General features: G+C 36.8%; 1 protein-coding gene across 3 annotated transcripts in view; it reads left to right on the top strand.

The window, feature by feature from the left end:
- The first annotated feature begins 14,281 nt into the window (after positions 1-14,281).
- Positions 14,282-16,233, top strand: part of zeb2a (zinc finger E-box binding homeobox 2a) — a 50,780-nt gene continuing 48,828 nt past the window's right edge. For 2 of the 3 annotated variants that reach the window (XM_059499949.1, XM_059499947.1), the window contains exons 1-2: positions 14,282-14,419; positions 15,684-15,814. In XM_059499949.1, coding sequence (XP_059355932.1) covers positions 15,691-15,814 — 124 coding nt within the window. In that variant the 5' untranslated portion in view covers positions 14,282-14,419; positions 15,684-15,690. Of the gene's footprint in view, positions 14,420-15,486; positions 15,815-16,233 lie in introns of those variants that run through there. The other variant, XM_059499948.1, reaches the window with a different exon arrangement.

Genomic DNA, 16,233 nt, shown 5'->3' with positions numbered 1-16,233 from the left:
AAAAAACTGATACACTGGAATATAGTGTTTAATATTATTATTACTGTTGTAGTTGTTATTTTCTAAAATTGAACACCTTTGCAATGTAAACAAATGGCAGGCTACATTTGTTATTCATATCCTTCACACTGCACTTTGATGTCAGGTATATTAAGCATTTTTTATTGACATTGATATTTTTACATTTATTTCCAGAGAGATATTATTGAGTTTACAGGCTTAAGTGGTCTTGCTGTTGTAAACACTGTTGCTATTGTAGGGGAAAAAAAAATATTTGCGTCACATTTAAAATACAATTATATAATTAATTTCTCAATTGTTTTTATTTTTATAATGATAATTCAGAAAATGAGAAAATCTGAATAAGCCTTACCAGTGTTGTGATAATTATTTTTAAGGCACTCAACGTGTTAAAAAAATAAATAAGTAATATAATAAAAGTTTAGTCAAATAACATAAAAAAGACCAGACCCCTCGATGCCTGTGAAACTTTTCTCCCTCAAACAGCACGCTAGCGTTACTTCTACACTACAGGCTACACATAGCAACATATCTGCATGTTCTCACATCACATCGTTCTTGTAAAATAATAATAAGTAAATAAACATCAAAATCATTTCGCTGAGAATGAAACACCACTTACCAGCTGCCACGGTGTTGAAAATATCCTTTAGCAATTAAAAAATGCTCGTGCGGCATGAGGCATCGTCCCGGTCAGGTGAAAGGTCAACATGTTGGTCATTTTATTTACGGCTAAATTATTATTAATAAATTGTACTAATATTATGATTGGGCGTGGGCAGGCATTCACAAAAGGGTATGTTATTACAAAAAAAATTCGAGGAAATTTTGCTTTGACAAAAGGGCACTTAAGGGGCAAAGGAGCAGGTGCTCAAGTGAACTGGTTCTTTCGGACAATTCGATCAAATAAACCAGTTGAAAAAAAAAACGGTTCACCGGTTCTTTTGCGCTCGATGTAATGTCATTAGCGATGACTGCCCTTCATTCAAGCCTTCAGTTTACCCGCGCTTATAACATAAGCACAGAATCAGTTCAGAATCAATTACCAAAAGAATCAGTTCGGTTCAGACGAGCTGTGAGTCAGTCTGCTTCAGACTGAATCACACATGCGCAGTATCATCAGCTCCTCGGTTCTCGAATCAGACGCATCTGACAGAAACGGTTCTCGGTTCAGTGTACGAATAAATGTCGAAATAATTATTATTTATTATTGTTCTGGGTAGTTTTTTTTACTTTTATCCCGGATATATATATATTTTTTTTAACCAGGAAGAGGATGGGGGGTCAAATGGGTGGTCAGAGCGTTTTTTTGCAGGGTCTTGAGACCCCCCAAGACCCCCCTGGCGCCGCCGGTGTATAGTAATGTGTCAAATATCATTTGCAGCTTGCTCGATTTAAGGGGTCCCTAGTGAAAATTAAATATACTAAAATGTATTTAAAATACATTTAATTTAATCAATTTATGCATTTAGCAGACGCATTTATCCAAAGCAACTTACAGTGCATTCAGGCTATACATTTTTTTACCTATCATGTGTTGCTGGGGAATCGAACCCCCAACCTTGCGCTATTGAGCTACAGGAACACTATTATAGTATATTATACTATTTATTTCATGCTAAGTCTAATCCAAATTGTAAATACCTTTACCTATTTATGTACTTAATAAAAATATCCTGCAGTTGTACTTTTAGTATACTAAACTGGTACAATATATTTGAAGTCTGCTAAATTGGGACACATAATGCATTTTAATTGCAAATAATTCCAACTACAGATATACTAAAGTGGAACTTTTGCAAGTATATCTCCTGTACACTTTAAATATCTTGCATTTTAAGACCAATATCATCTTCAATAGTGACAATAAAACACATTTTAATAATATTAAGAAATGTGCATTGTGCACAAGTATTACTCCAAATAATGTTTAATTATAATTTTTATACCTGTAAGTCTCAAGCAACATGTTTGTAAATATGTTAATAGATTTGAACTATACTTAGTAGGAAATATATATATATATATATATAATTTTTTTGTTTTTGTTTTTCATCTTACCCCTTCCTCACCTATTTATCAGAACTCAATTTTAGTGCGTGTTCAAGCCTTTGGAGATCAGCAGAGAAAAATTCTGTGTACTGAACTATCTGTTCAAGTACATTATGTTGAAACAAGTCACTTTGCTTGACTTTCACAGCTAAATGCATTTCCCTTGTGAGCAGGCCATTGATAATGAGCCCCAAACCTCGCCTCATTCAACGCACACACAACACAAGTAAGGTGATAGTAAATGTCTGTAAGAAATAGTTCAAACACTTTCTTTCGCACAAACACACATAGAGAGGGTACGAAAGGGAGAAGGTAACTATGCACAACACACACTCTAAGTGTAGCGGGGGAGGTGATGACGGCCGTGACAGCCGTGTGTACAGTAATCAGAGGCTGGTCACTTCCTGCAGACTTCCCTCTTCGGCTCACCAGACTTCACCTCACTGTTTCCCCAAGAAGATTAGTTCTGCTGTTTCCTGAGCACCGATTAAAGGTCCAACACAGGGCCAAAGCTCACTGAAGTTATAGGGTCATATACGGGCACATGTGGCACAGAAAGAGAAGGAAAGGAAGAAGTATGTGACAAAGAAAATCATAGGGGAAGTCACATTTGAACTTATGTCACCTTTGAATTGCTTGTGTACTTCCAGATGCATTTCGTTTATGGTCTATGTGTTTAGACCATAAGGTGCTCATGTTTAAGAACTATTGGTTTGTCTGAGGCAGTTACAAACTTTAATACTCAGGGGGGGGGGGTGTTACTGTAGGGTTACATTCAAATGCGTTTCTCTTTAAACCAAATGTGTTATTATTCAGGTGGCCAGCTATAAACATTCCATCTTTAACTAACTTGCTCAGCAGGATTTTCTTTCAAACTGTTACTCTGCCATGACAGTAGTTGAGCTGAAAGAGAAAACTGAGTGTAAAAGAATATGGCTAACACCAGAGGTGCCCACATTTTTTACTACGAAGGCACAAATTTCAGTCTTGATTGAGGGCTGTGGGTCGAAAGTAAATTTTGCATTACATCCAATTATATGTGACCCGGGACCACAAAACTAGTCATAATTTCGGGAAAATGAGATTTATATATCTGAAAGCTGAATAAATAAGCTTTCAATTAATGTATTGTATGTTAGGATAGGACAATCTGGAATCTGAGGGGGAAAAAAATCTAAATATTGAGAAAATCGCCTTTAAAGTTCAATTCAATTCAATTCAAGTTCATTTATTATTTGTATAGCGCTTTTTACAATACAAATCGTTACAAAGCAACTTTACAGAAAATTATGTTTCTACAATATTTAGTAATAGCTTATAAGTGGTGACTGTCAGTTTGTGCGTATGACAGGGTTTGTAGAAAAATTAATACAAGACGTAGTCAGCCAAATGATGAACATTATTAATATTATTAATAATTAATAATTATTATATGATGCAGTCACACTTGTAGCAATATTTGTTAGTTCTGTTGTTGATTCAGGGTTAGCATCATCTGAGGGTCAGCATCATCTCTTCTCAGGTGTTCTGGATCCAGACTGGAGCTTGTGTAAATCTTAGTTAATATAGAAAACAAATAGAGACATCATTAGCATAGCTGCTGTTCCAACAAAGTAAAATTAATTAGTTTAATCCAAGCTAAAGAATAAGAATGTGCATTTGATCAGATACAACTGCAGTCACTATTTAAGAGATACATTATTCAAATGCTTGGCGAAAGAGATGCGTTTTTAATCTAGATTTAAACAGAGAGAGTGTGTCTGAACCCCGAAAATTATCAGGAAGGCTATTCCAGAGTTTGGGAGCCAAATGTGAAAAAGCTCTACCTCCTTTAGTGGACTTTACTATCCTAGGAACTACCAAAAGTCCAGCGTTTTGTGACCTTAGGGAGTGCAATGGATTGTAGCGTGGTATAAGGCTAGTTAGGTACGCAGGAGCTAAATCATTTAGGGCCTTATAGGTAAGTAATGATAATTTGTAACTGATACGGAACTTAATAGGTAGCCAGTGCAGAGACTGTAAAATTGGGGTAATATAATCATATTTTCTTGACCTGGTAAGGCCTCTAGCTGCTGCATTTTGGACTACCTGTAGCTTGTTTATTGAAGAAGCAGGACAACCACCTAGAAGTGCATTACAATAGTCCAGTCTAGAGGTCATGAATGCATGAACTAGCTTTTCTGCATCAGAAACAGACAACATGTTTCGTAGCTTGGCAATGTTTCTAAGATGGAAGAATGCAGTTTTTGTAACATGGGAAATATGATTTTCAAAAGACAAGTTGCTGTCTAATATAACACTCAGAATTTTGACTGTAGAAGAAGTAACAGTACATCCGTCTAGTTGCAGATTGTAATCTACAAGATTCTGTGTACTGTTTTTTGGTCCAATAATAAATATCTCTGTCTTATCCAAATTTAATTGGAGAAAATTATTGGTCATCCAATCTTTTACATTTTTAACACACTTTGTTAGCTTAGATAATTTAGAGGTTTCATCTGGTCTCGTTGAGATATATACTGTAGCTGAGTATCATCATCATAACAGTGGAAACTAATCCCGTATTTTCTAATCATAATACCAAGGGGCAACATGTATATTGAAAATAGAAGGGGACCTAGGACGGATCCTTGTGGCACTCCATATTTTACTGGTGATAAACGAGATGACTCCCCATTTAAATAAACAAAATGGTAGCGATCGGACAGGTAGGATCTAAACCATCTTAGAGCCTGCCCTTGACTACCTGTATAGTTTTGTAATCGATCTATGAGTATGTCATGATCTATGGTGTCGAACGCAGCAATAAGATCAAGTAAAACTAGAAATGAGATGCAGCCTTGATCTGACGCAAGAAGCAGCTCATTTGTAATTTTAACAAGTGCAGTTTCTGTGCTATGGTGGGGCCTGAAACCTGACTGAAATTCTTCATACAGATCATTTTTGTGCAGGAAGGTGCTCAATTGAGCAGACATAACTTTTTCTAAAATTTTAGACATAAATGTAAGATTTGAAATAGTCCTATAATTTGCCAGTTCACTTGGATCTAGTTTTGGTTTCTTAATAAGAGGGAAGTCGTGGCCTAATGGTTAGAGAGTTGGACTGGCAATCGAAAGGTTGTGAGTTTGAGTCTCGGGCTGGCAGGAATTGTGGGTGGGGTGAGTGCATGTACAGTGCTCTCTCCACCCTTAATACCATGACTTAGATGCCCTTGAGCAAGGCATCGAACCCCCAACTGCTCCCCGGGCGCTGCAGCATAAATGGCTGCCCACTGCTCTGGGTGTGTGTTCACTGCTCTGTGTGTGTGCACTTTGGATGGTTTAAATGAAGAGCACAAATTCTGAGTATGGGTCACCATCCTTGGCTGAATGTCACTTCACTTTCATTAATAACCGCCAGCTTGAATGGTTTTGGGACGTGACCTAAAGATAACAACGAGTTAATAATATTGAGAAGCGGTTCTTCGTCTACAGGTAACAACTCTTTCAGTAAGTTAGTGGGTACAGGATCTAATAAACATGTTGTTGGTTTGATACAGTGATAAGTTTATTTAGCTCTTCCTGTCCTATATTTGTAAAGCACTGCAGTTTATCTTTGGGTGCGATGGATGAAACTGAAGTGTTAGATGCTGTAGAATCTACATTCACTATTGTATTTCTAATGTTATCTATTTTATCAGTGAAGAAATTCATAAATTCATGCTCTGCCCTAGCAGTTTTTAGAGCCTGTCTATAGCCGGACATACTGTTTTTCCATGCAATTCTAAAGTTGTCCAAATTAAGTCCTTAGGAAAGCATATTACTAATCAAAAATTATTTTTTAAACCCTTTAAGGTACTACTCAACCATTTGGTAGACCACACTTTAAGTCACTATATTTCACTGAAAAATTTATGGTAGGAAATTTACAAAATATCTTTATGGAACATGATCTTTACTTCACCTCACATATACTAAATTCAATAAATAAAAAAAATATATATAAAAAAAATTATATATATATATTCACTTATATTCTTTATTTCAGTGCAAAAATAAAATAAAATGTGAAACAAAATTATAAATTATAAATTAAACTATCATTCAATGGCATATTTTTCCCTATTTTCTCAATTTCTCAAATCAAAGGTCAGCACATGTCCATTAAAGCACCCAGTAATGCTGGAATTTGTAACGCAACACTAGTATGTGTGGTATTTTCAGTGTAACTTCTTCAGTGTATCTTATACCTAGTCGCTTTTGTGCTCATATACTTGCATACAATGCTTTGTATGCTAGAGATGAAAATGTTGTCATCATTTATTTACCCTCATGTTGTTCCAAACCTGATATTCATTCTTCTGTAGAACTCAAAATAAGTCAATTTGAATGATGGGGTCAATGAAACAACATTGGACCCCATTGACTTTCATTGTATAGACAAAATTAACCGTGCTGTACGGAATTTTGTTCAACAAAATAAAGGAAAGTCATGCTGGTTTGGAACCACATGAGGGTGAATAAATGATGGCAGAAATGTGATGTTTGGATGGACTATCCCTTTAAACAACAACAATTAAGTCTGGAGATAATGAAGTGGTGCGATTGTATCGATCACAGGTGCTTACAGTCTCAGCGGTTCTTGGAAATATGTGGGCTTTATAAATGCCTATCAGAAGGACAAATGGCTTTCCATGCTCTTTCAGTACATCTGGAGAGAGCAGATTTCCTGTATATCATTCTTCTCTCGAGCTCAGGGACGCTGCACACCAACACTGTCCACACACACACACACACACACACTCCAACCTACAGTTTCTATCCTTTGTCAGACTTGTCAAGACACTTGAGTATCCGGCCTTCTTTATCGGCAAACCTGAGGGCAGCTATGACAGGCCTGAGGAAACACCAGAGACCAGCTCAAGAGTAAATTTAGCCCTGACCTGACAGCCTGTCTCTTTGTCTGCCTGACAGGAGCTCGACACATCACTCTGGGCACCATTGATTACGATTCTGAGCTCATTGTGGCTTCTGTGTCACTTTAAGTGATATTACTCGAATATTTCCTCTCTCAACTGTCTTTGCTTCTGTCTTCTAACTGACAACAACATGAACTAAACTTCTTTAGCACAGGTTTAGCAGACAAATTTGTAGTCTGGTTTATAATTATTTGCTAGTTGATCTTGAAATAGCTTTGAAATATGAATGTGAAATGCATGTTAATTTCTCAACCTAGTCATAATAACTTCCCCTGAGGTTGGCAACAAGTTACTGTAACTTTTATTCAAAGAATCTTTTCAAAGATGGATCATGTTCCTCTTTTTTCAATGCGTAGTTTTGAAATGCGTAGTCACATCGCAAATTTTGAAAGCAAAACTGATGTTACTTAGTATTTTCTTTCTTTCCAGTATAACTGTGGACAGATGTAAAAACCAATCATTTCTTCTTTAAATCAGTCATTGTTCTAAGTAATAACTCACTGGTCAGAAGCCATGAACACACGAAAGGGTAAACATTGTTAAATGAGTGATAAACACAAGAAAAGTTGTTAAAACTAAATATGTTTATTTTATTAAATGGTTTATATTAGGTATTTTTATATCTACCTCTTTATTTTTATTTTTAAATAGTACAGCAATAATAATAATAATAATAAAAATAAATGAAAGTAACTGTCAAAAAGACTGCTGACCCCTGCTCAAGCTCATGGACATTTCAGTGCAATTATAAGTTACAGATCATTTACAATTAAACATTCAGCTGTGTCAGCTAATATTGCATATTTTTCAGTTAAAGGTTTCATTACCTTTTCCACATAATCATGACCTTTGTAGCACAATTCAGTAGGTTAATTTGCTCAAGAACTCTTGCTACAGGTTACATATTTTTTTTCTATACTTCCTGCTGTTATGCACAATTGTGTTTTTCTGTTTGCACTGCTAATTATATGTTTTCCTCTTTTTTTATCTTAATTCAAATATTTATTTAGTCATTTGTTAGCAATTTTATCATATTTGTTTAATATTTTAATATTTATATTTATTTTTAGTAATACAAAAAAAAACTTAAACTTAATTTTTCAAAGAATTAAAAAACAAAACAAAACAATAACAAAATTCAAAACCTCTTTACTATTGTACCAATGCTATATATGAAGTAGAAAACTTTCAACTTTAAAACTGAATTTTGCAGACTGTTGCAGCTTGTGTGGCTCCCCCTCACATCGCTTTTCTTGTTTGTCAGAATGAAGAGCTCAGAAAACTCCCATCTCTCTTTCAGAACAATGATGAGCAGGGTGTGACTCATTGAGGTGAACACTAATAGACTGCACTGTGCCACTAAAAATATTTCACATCTGAGGGTTTTTTTTTTTTTTTTTTTTTTTTCAAAACAGAAGCTGGTAATAAATTTATATAACCTGTATTTCCATGACATAATTATCATTATCAATTATTAAATTTTAGTTCTACGGAAAATAAAACAACCATGTACCAGAGATGTCCCATTTTAAATGAATTCATGCAATCAAGACTAAAGGTCAGTAAAACACATCAGTTGAGTTTTTCAAATAAAAATTTTATTCAGCATATCATTAACTGCAATTCTTTGATTTATAAACAGAATTGTCTGTGCATTAGATATTTCTTGGTAAATATCCTATATATCATAATCTTATACTTTCAGACAATCCTTTATAGCTAAAATGACTGCATTGCTGCCACGGTTCATGTCAGCATTGTCAGTCTTTGAGTCACCAAGAAGTATCACAACTTGCTTCACCACTCCGGCACTGATGACCATTCTACAGCTCAGTCAGAAGACCTTGTGGGATCTTGCGTCTAGACTCTCCAACTTGTGGTTTGTAGTATGTCTTCTTTTTGTTACTTGCCCTTTGTTGATTATCCATATTTTCCATTGTAGGTGTCTGCATTTGATTATAATTAAGACAACAAAAAATTTACCCACCTAATTGCATTTTGATTTTTTTCTTTAGTTACCAGATTTACAATGCATTTTCATTCAATTTAGAAGATTTTATTACCATCATATATTAAAAGATGATCATTTTAGTTTGTATTTACATATGGGACATTAAAACGATTTATTTATTTTTTTGTTTATTTATTGGTTTGGTTTACTAGATAATTTCTAAATTCTCAAATTTTAAAAGTAACAATTTCTTGGTCCAAAAAGGAGTTGTCTTGTTCTACTGACATCATCTGCCAAAAAAAATTGAGCGTAGGTGTGCTGTGGCAGGGATTTACAGATACAGCTTATGTTAGGCATCCTGTCAGGGAGCTCATGATTGTGCGTATGTGTGTCTGCACGCATACGTGTGTGTGTGTGTGTGTAAACGTGCATCTGAATGTCACCACCTGGCACGAATCACGCGGGCCCCACAGTTTGATAGACCCACAACAGGTGTGCGGAGGCACAGCAAACACCCTTGACTCCTGACAGGTGTTGAAGTTTGGGTTTCAGCCCAGACTGCGCTGCATTTGCTTGTGACACTCACATTAGTCACCGACTCGCTTGCCGGACCTCTGACTCTAATAGCCAGCTAGGTATACTAATCCTTCCATGGGCCATAAATGTTAATAACTTACTAGGTACGGTAATCTCCAGTGGTGACATTTGGTCTACCTTAATCTGAAGATGAATTAGAGGAGGAGGGGTAAAGGATGGAGGGATGGTAGGATAAATGGATTGGTGGAATTACAGCGATCGTATAGTGGGGCACAGGCAAGTAAAATGTATCATTTGGCTTAACCCACTACATCATACTCCTGTGCGTGCTGGGGGGTCCAAATCCGGTAGGCTGTGGGGGGTCCAATCTGAGGCTCTATGGGTAAAAACATAACAAGCACTAAAAGTAAAAGACATAATGCTTTTTTTAATGACAGCACAGTACAGGTTGTTGCGGGAATATGACGTCAGATCATGCCGGAAATAGCTGATAACAATATGGATGCCCATTTTTACCTTATAGAGTAAAAATTAAATAAAATAAAATTCTCACAAATGTGACTTTATTTTTAAAATTGCAACTTTATATCTCTTAATTATGATTTGGTATCACACAGTGTGACTTTTTATTTCATAATTTCAACCTTGTTTCTCAAAATTGGCTTTATAAATTCACAGTATGTCGGAAAGTGAAATTATATTTTACAATTAGCAAATATTTCTAGTAATTGCGACTTAATTAATTAATTTATTTAACATATCTCACAATTACCTATTTTTTTATTATTTACTTTGAGGTGGAAACGGGTTTCAATTAGTGCTGTCAAAATCCAAAATATAAGTTTCAGTTTACATAATATATTTGAGTGTACTGTGTATATTTATTATGTGTATATATATAAATGCTCACACATACAGTATATATTTTGAAAATATTCACATGTATATATTTTTAATATATATATATAAAATGTTTTCTGAAATATATACATGCATGCATGTGTATTTATACATACATCATAAAAATAGACAGTACACACATATATTACGTAAACAAAAACTTTTATTTTGGATGCTATATATATATATATATGCACATATTATTCTGGTAATTTAAAACTAAAAGCAAACATTTTGACTGTACAATTAAGTTACACTAAGCAAGTGCTAGCACATAGAAATGTTGCAATTGTGTAGTCATAAAGTCTGATTTATTCATGGAAACACATGACATTTACAGGAAGGCCTCTAAACAGGAACCTGGTCAGGAAAAGAGCTGTTGCACCATATTAAAGCAGTGATCAGAACGAAAGTGAATCATACAGGGGTTAAGGTGTGCCTCCCATCTGTGCAGTCCTGATGTCTTTCAGAGAGGGTCAGGAGGTCACAGTCCTGCTGTACACTGTAAGATTTGGAATGAAGAGTCTGCGTTATGTTCAGGTCAACAAACCACAGAGTGCATAAATGCATATAGACCATAATGCACTCTCTTTTCAATATAAAAATGAGACGCTGAAGTCATTTTAGCAAAAGACTTGATGTTAGAAGGACTTATAAGCCTCGGTCGAGATCGTTACACAAATAATAGCCCCTTAACGCAAGTTTTTTCTAAGACACAAGTGTAATCACATCACAGAACCTCGTCCAAAAGCACTAATCCTCCTTTATTTTGTAAGCTGATAGAGTAACCATATGCCCCTGCATATCACTCACTCAGTTTTAGGTGAAACCAAGCCCTGACCTCCCCTCCCCAAAATAGTGTTATATTTCCAAGGTCTATTATTAATCTGTACTTTTCCCCCCTCAGGATTAGGCCACAGCGCTCCCCCACTCTTCTCTTTTCCACTGAGACCGGTATTATTGCCATAGATGCACTCCGATTAGTCATGTGTTTATGTTGACAGCGGTTGTAGTTGGATTAGGTCATGCTTGTGGGACGCAGGGGAGGGATGTTTGTGTCCGTCTGCGTGCACATCAAGGGCCCCCGTCTCGTTTGACCTTCACCTAGAGTCTCCCCATGCTAAACTGACAATAGGTTGGGCAAGACCCTCGCCACATGCAGACATCCATTGTCCTGAGACGTAGAGCGGCCCAGACGCAGAGGGGGTGGAACGGGTGAAGCTCGATGGAGCGAGAGTGGTGACAATTAAAATATGGGACAGAGCTACATCATAGGTGTCATGAAAGTAGTTTGAAGAATAAGTCAGTTATTCCAAAGTAGTTGTCCTTCTTATGATGGTGTCAGACTGCAACACATGCTATATTAATAAAATGCATTGTTAATGGTGGAAAAACTTTTTTTTTTTTTCAGTGTCTTACCCTGGTGGTAGTTTATACAGAGATTGTGTCTCTTGCAATGTTGCAAGATGTACTTAGGCAACACTATGTATGTTTGTGTGTGTGTGTGTGTGTGTGTGTTGGTGTGTTGGGGAGGTGACTAGGAGCTCACGTGGTCACAGTATGGTAAACCTTTCCTCAGGTTTTTGTTGACTCATTCTCTCAGTTCTCTTTTATATTTCCAAGAATTTGCTGATTTTAAACTAACTTTGCCTAGACTAAACCGTGTCACTCTCGTCTATGTGAGGGGCTAATGGCACTGCAGATGACGAGGCAGAACTTCCCTCTTTCCATCCTACGCCCACAGGTGTTTTGTCAGCAGACCATTTTCTGTATTTTTGTAGCAAAATCAGGCCTAACTAGTTGTTCAGTACTGGAAACGACTGTTTGGCCTTTCCCTTGACTTTTTCCATCTAAAAGATCAATGATAGTGGTCTCTAAAGTCCTGTCAAACATTGGTGGTAAAGCTGTATTTATTGAAGAGAGGATTTCATTCTCTGCTCTCAAGTTTTGTGCAAACAGTAAACTCCCCCAGACTGATGATGCAACAGGAAGTTTTGCTCTCAGGAAATGCTGTGATAGTTTGATTTGTTCTCAACGTTCACTGGCTAGTCAGTGGTTAATAATAATAATAATAATAATAATAATATACATATTTTTTTTTCTGCCATTTCACACGATCAATAATTGACAGAATTTATTCAATCTTTTATATTATTATTTTTATTTTTAAACATTCCTTTTTTTTCAGTGATGCCAAAACTAATATCTAACTAGCAGTAATGATTAAGTCCTAACAATTCAACAAAACTAAATTTAGGGCAAACGACGAAGAGAGCAGATAAATATTGTTATAAATGAGACAAAGGGATCATTTGGGAACAGAAGTATGTGGGTGAAACGTAAGAATATGAGGTCACGTTGGTTTCTATCATTGTGAATGGCAGTAGGAGAATCAGGAATTGAATATATGCCGTTTTATCCTCGGAATGTATTAGTGAGAAATCTCGCGAGGGGAGCTGATTCCAGTCAAAGTGAATGAGTAATACAGCAGAACTTCTGCTGCCAATTGACACAACAGCACACACCGAACGGTTAGCTGAGCACCGTCCTTGTTATACTGGATTCTTTCGTTTACTTCTCCAGAAAATAGGTCATAGTGTCTCAGAATACAAAAAAAAAAAAAAAAAATTATCGACACAAATACATTCCTAGGTGAGGGATTTATTCTCTCGACTATTTCACGCTACACAATACAGAGGCACAAACATACTTTCGTAAAAAAAGAATAAAAAAAGGTGCATGAGGAGGAGGGGAAATAAAAAAAACGAGTGAAATCCGCGTCTAGTGTTCCCATGTTTTATGGACAAAAAAAAGTAATATTGAATAGTGTCAATGAATTAAAAATAAAATATGTAATATTAATAATGTTAATATTATTATTACCATTACTACTGTTATTGTTATTATTATTATAAGAGGCGTCATGAGCTAAGAGGGATTTCCAAGCTAGTGCGCAATGCTCAAGCAATTTCTAAAATGCATCGATTGATATAAACGCCTCCAGTGAAATCCAATTGGTCTTTAATGAGTACATCAAATAGCACTGACATTTTATTGGTCAATTAGCAATCCATAAAAAAAAAAAAAAAAAAAAAAACAATTGCATGATTTTAGGGAGGGTAAATTTCTTCACATTGTACCAATCAGAATGTCTTTAATAAATAAAGTGTTGTATTAAAATGAAAGATTAAAAGCTAAAGACAGCTGAATAAAGGGGGAGAACGTTTGAAAAAAAAAAATATCGAGATTTCTTGTAATAGCTTAGATTTTGATGAAAATAAATGATTCTTGGTCGCCTACTGCAATGACTTGAAATATGTAGCCAAACATAAAGTCACTAGACTATCACTTTTAATTTCGCTGTGCACCCTGGAGCCCGTGAACAGCCCGCATTTTATACATTGAATCACATACGCGTGCAAATATGCAACATACATCACCGCGCAAGACAATGAAATGCCAGGTGAAAGAGCGCGCGCACGCACACACCACACACAGGTGAGCTACCTGTCAGATCACTGCAGCACCGGCAGCCTCTCCTGCATCTTTTCTGCTCCTCTTCCTTAAGATGAAATGGTCGATAATCGAATTGTAACCATTCTTGCTCTGTTCCGCTTACAGGATAGAATGTCCACCGCCTCACCTTTCCAAAGTCCCACCTGTGTTGCAGAACGACAGACGCGAGCACCTGATGTGGCTCATCAGACGACCTAAGTGTTTCTCCATCTATCCCGCCGTGTAAAGATAGGTGGCGTGTGTGTCAGAGTCTCGGAGCGCAAAAGTAAAAGAGAGAGCGCAGAAATGTCATCTGAAGAGGCGGAACACGTCAGTGCGTCCTCAGGTTTGTTCCGTGTTGTGGCTCACAGAGATCAGTCCAAACCTGTCCATCAGGAATAACGGTCCCTCATTATAGAGCAGAGTCCTCCTCAGCGCTCCAAACATCTCTGTGGCGTTTGCCTCCCCTCTAACCGGCACTTTGGGGAATTTTCATATAGAATCGGGTAGGTAAGCCTGTTTCGTCTGTAATTGAGTCCTTGTGGATGCTTTTTATACACCCTATTTTACTTTTTTGAACCCCCTCCCGAAAATGCGATTGCAATCAACTTGGCTTCAGCTGGCGCAGGTGAGAAAGGTGCGCGCGCCTCACGGATGCTGACACATCGGCAGCTTCATGCAGGGCTGATGATGATGATGATGATGATGTCGCTCGCTAAATTTATTAGTGCATGTTTACGCGTCTCTCATAAACGGATGCTTTCCCGTTAGACAACAACATAAAAACCCTTTTTCTGTTCTGCATCTCTTCAGTCTTATTTTAGATGTTAGGTACATGACTTTTAGTTTAAATATTTTTCATATTTAATTGCAAATATGAGCTAAACAATAATCCTTTTAGTTTTGTCATCAGCATCCACAAATTTTCCAAGTCTTACATTTGCTCTGATGAAAGGGTAATGTAGCTTTTTATTTGCTTGTCTATCATGTTTGGATTCCGTGTTATTTTTCTTGTTATGATTCGCCTGCACAATACTGCAGGTTTTATTAGATACATTAGATAAGCTGACAATTAAAGATTTCAGATGTACGATAAATTATAAGCAGTTATTAGGAGAGTGTAAACGTAGCATGCATTGGTTAGGTAACTTTTTTAAATTAATTAAAAGGAATTTATAACCAAATAATGATTAATAAGTAATAAACAGTTTATCTTAGTATTTTAAAACGTTAACGGGATTTTAATGACCAAAGTAAATATACTAAATTAAATTCGGTCAGGCAGCAGAAATTACGAAGCCAATATTTACATTTATCAGACTTACAAACTAGCCCACAAGATTAGATGATATAACTTAAAGCTGACAGAGGGGGAAAATATCAGACTTCATAAAGCATTTCCACTAAACACAAGTTGCCGAAAACTTTAATTGTATCTCATTCTGTGAAATGCTTTATAAGCACAGCACATGCTTAATGGTGACTTGAAGGTGTCGGTGTGTCCGTCCCCCTTCATTCGCGCACTCACTTGCTGCTGTCCGATCTTACACACACACACACACACACACACACACACATACACACACACTTCAATAGAACAGACGACGCGCAGGACGCTTACGGTCCCTCTAAACAAACCCTCCTGGATAACTTTATTCGGACTTCTCAGTCACTCTACCTCCAAAATATCATTTGCTCTCCTGTGAGCGACACACATCCTCCTTCCTGCCCTGAGAGTCCAATTGTTGCCGTGTGTGTGTTGGTTGCTAGATCTTGGATGAAGGAGCGGAGCCCATGCGGACTGCTGCCATCTGACCCACTCTTATCAATGAAGCAGGAGATCATGGCGGAGGGTCCCCGGTGTAAGAGGAGAAAACAGGCCAACCCGAGGAGAAAGAACGGTAAGAAAGGGACTTTTGGCGAAAAACCGAACTCCGGCTTGTTCTCGCGTCTTTAAAACACAGTTGGATTTGGGTGAGATTGTGCGTTGTCAAACGAATCGCTGTACACAAGAGTGCGGAAAACTCAGCGGCAAACTATTCTCGTGTGTGCTTAAGGTAGAAGTCTACCGGTTTAAAGTGTTTTCATCGCCGTGGAAATGTTTAAGTTGTAAAGGGAGTTAGAGTGAGAGTTCAGATGTGAGCGTCTATTATCTCACAGGCACAAAACCGTTATGTGTGTGAGCGTGCGTGCGCGTTTGCGTGTCTTCTGTTGGCACAATCCGACTCTAACATACCTTTAAATGCTTAAGAAAGTTGCTTTAAGTTGAATGTGATTTGTAAAAGTTGTACAGTTATACTTGTTATGGACTTCTGTCTTT

The sequence above is a fragment of the Carassius carassius genome, chromosome 19, assembly GCF_963082965.1.
Source record: "Carassius carassius chromosome 19, fCarCar2.1, whole genome shotgun sequence".
Lineage (NCBI taxonomy): Eukaryota > Metazoa > Chordata > Actinopteri > Cypriniformes > Cyprinidae > Carassius > Carassius carassius.
The sequence above is the reverse complement of the archived record's forward strand: the minus strand, read 5'-3'. Positions and strand labels throughout refer to the sequence as shown.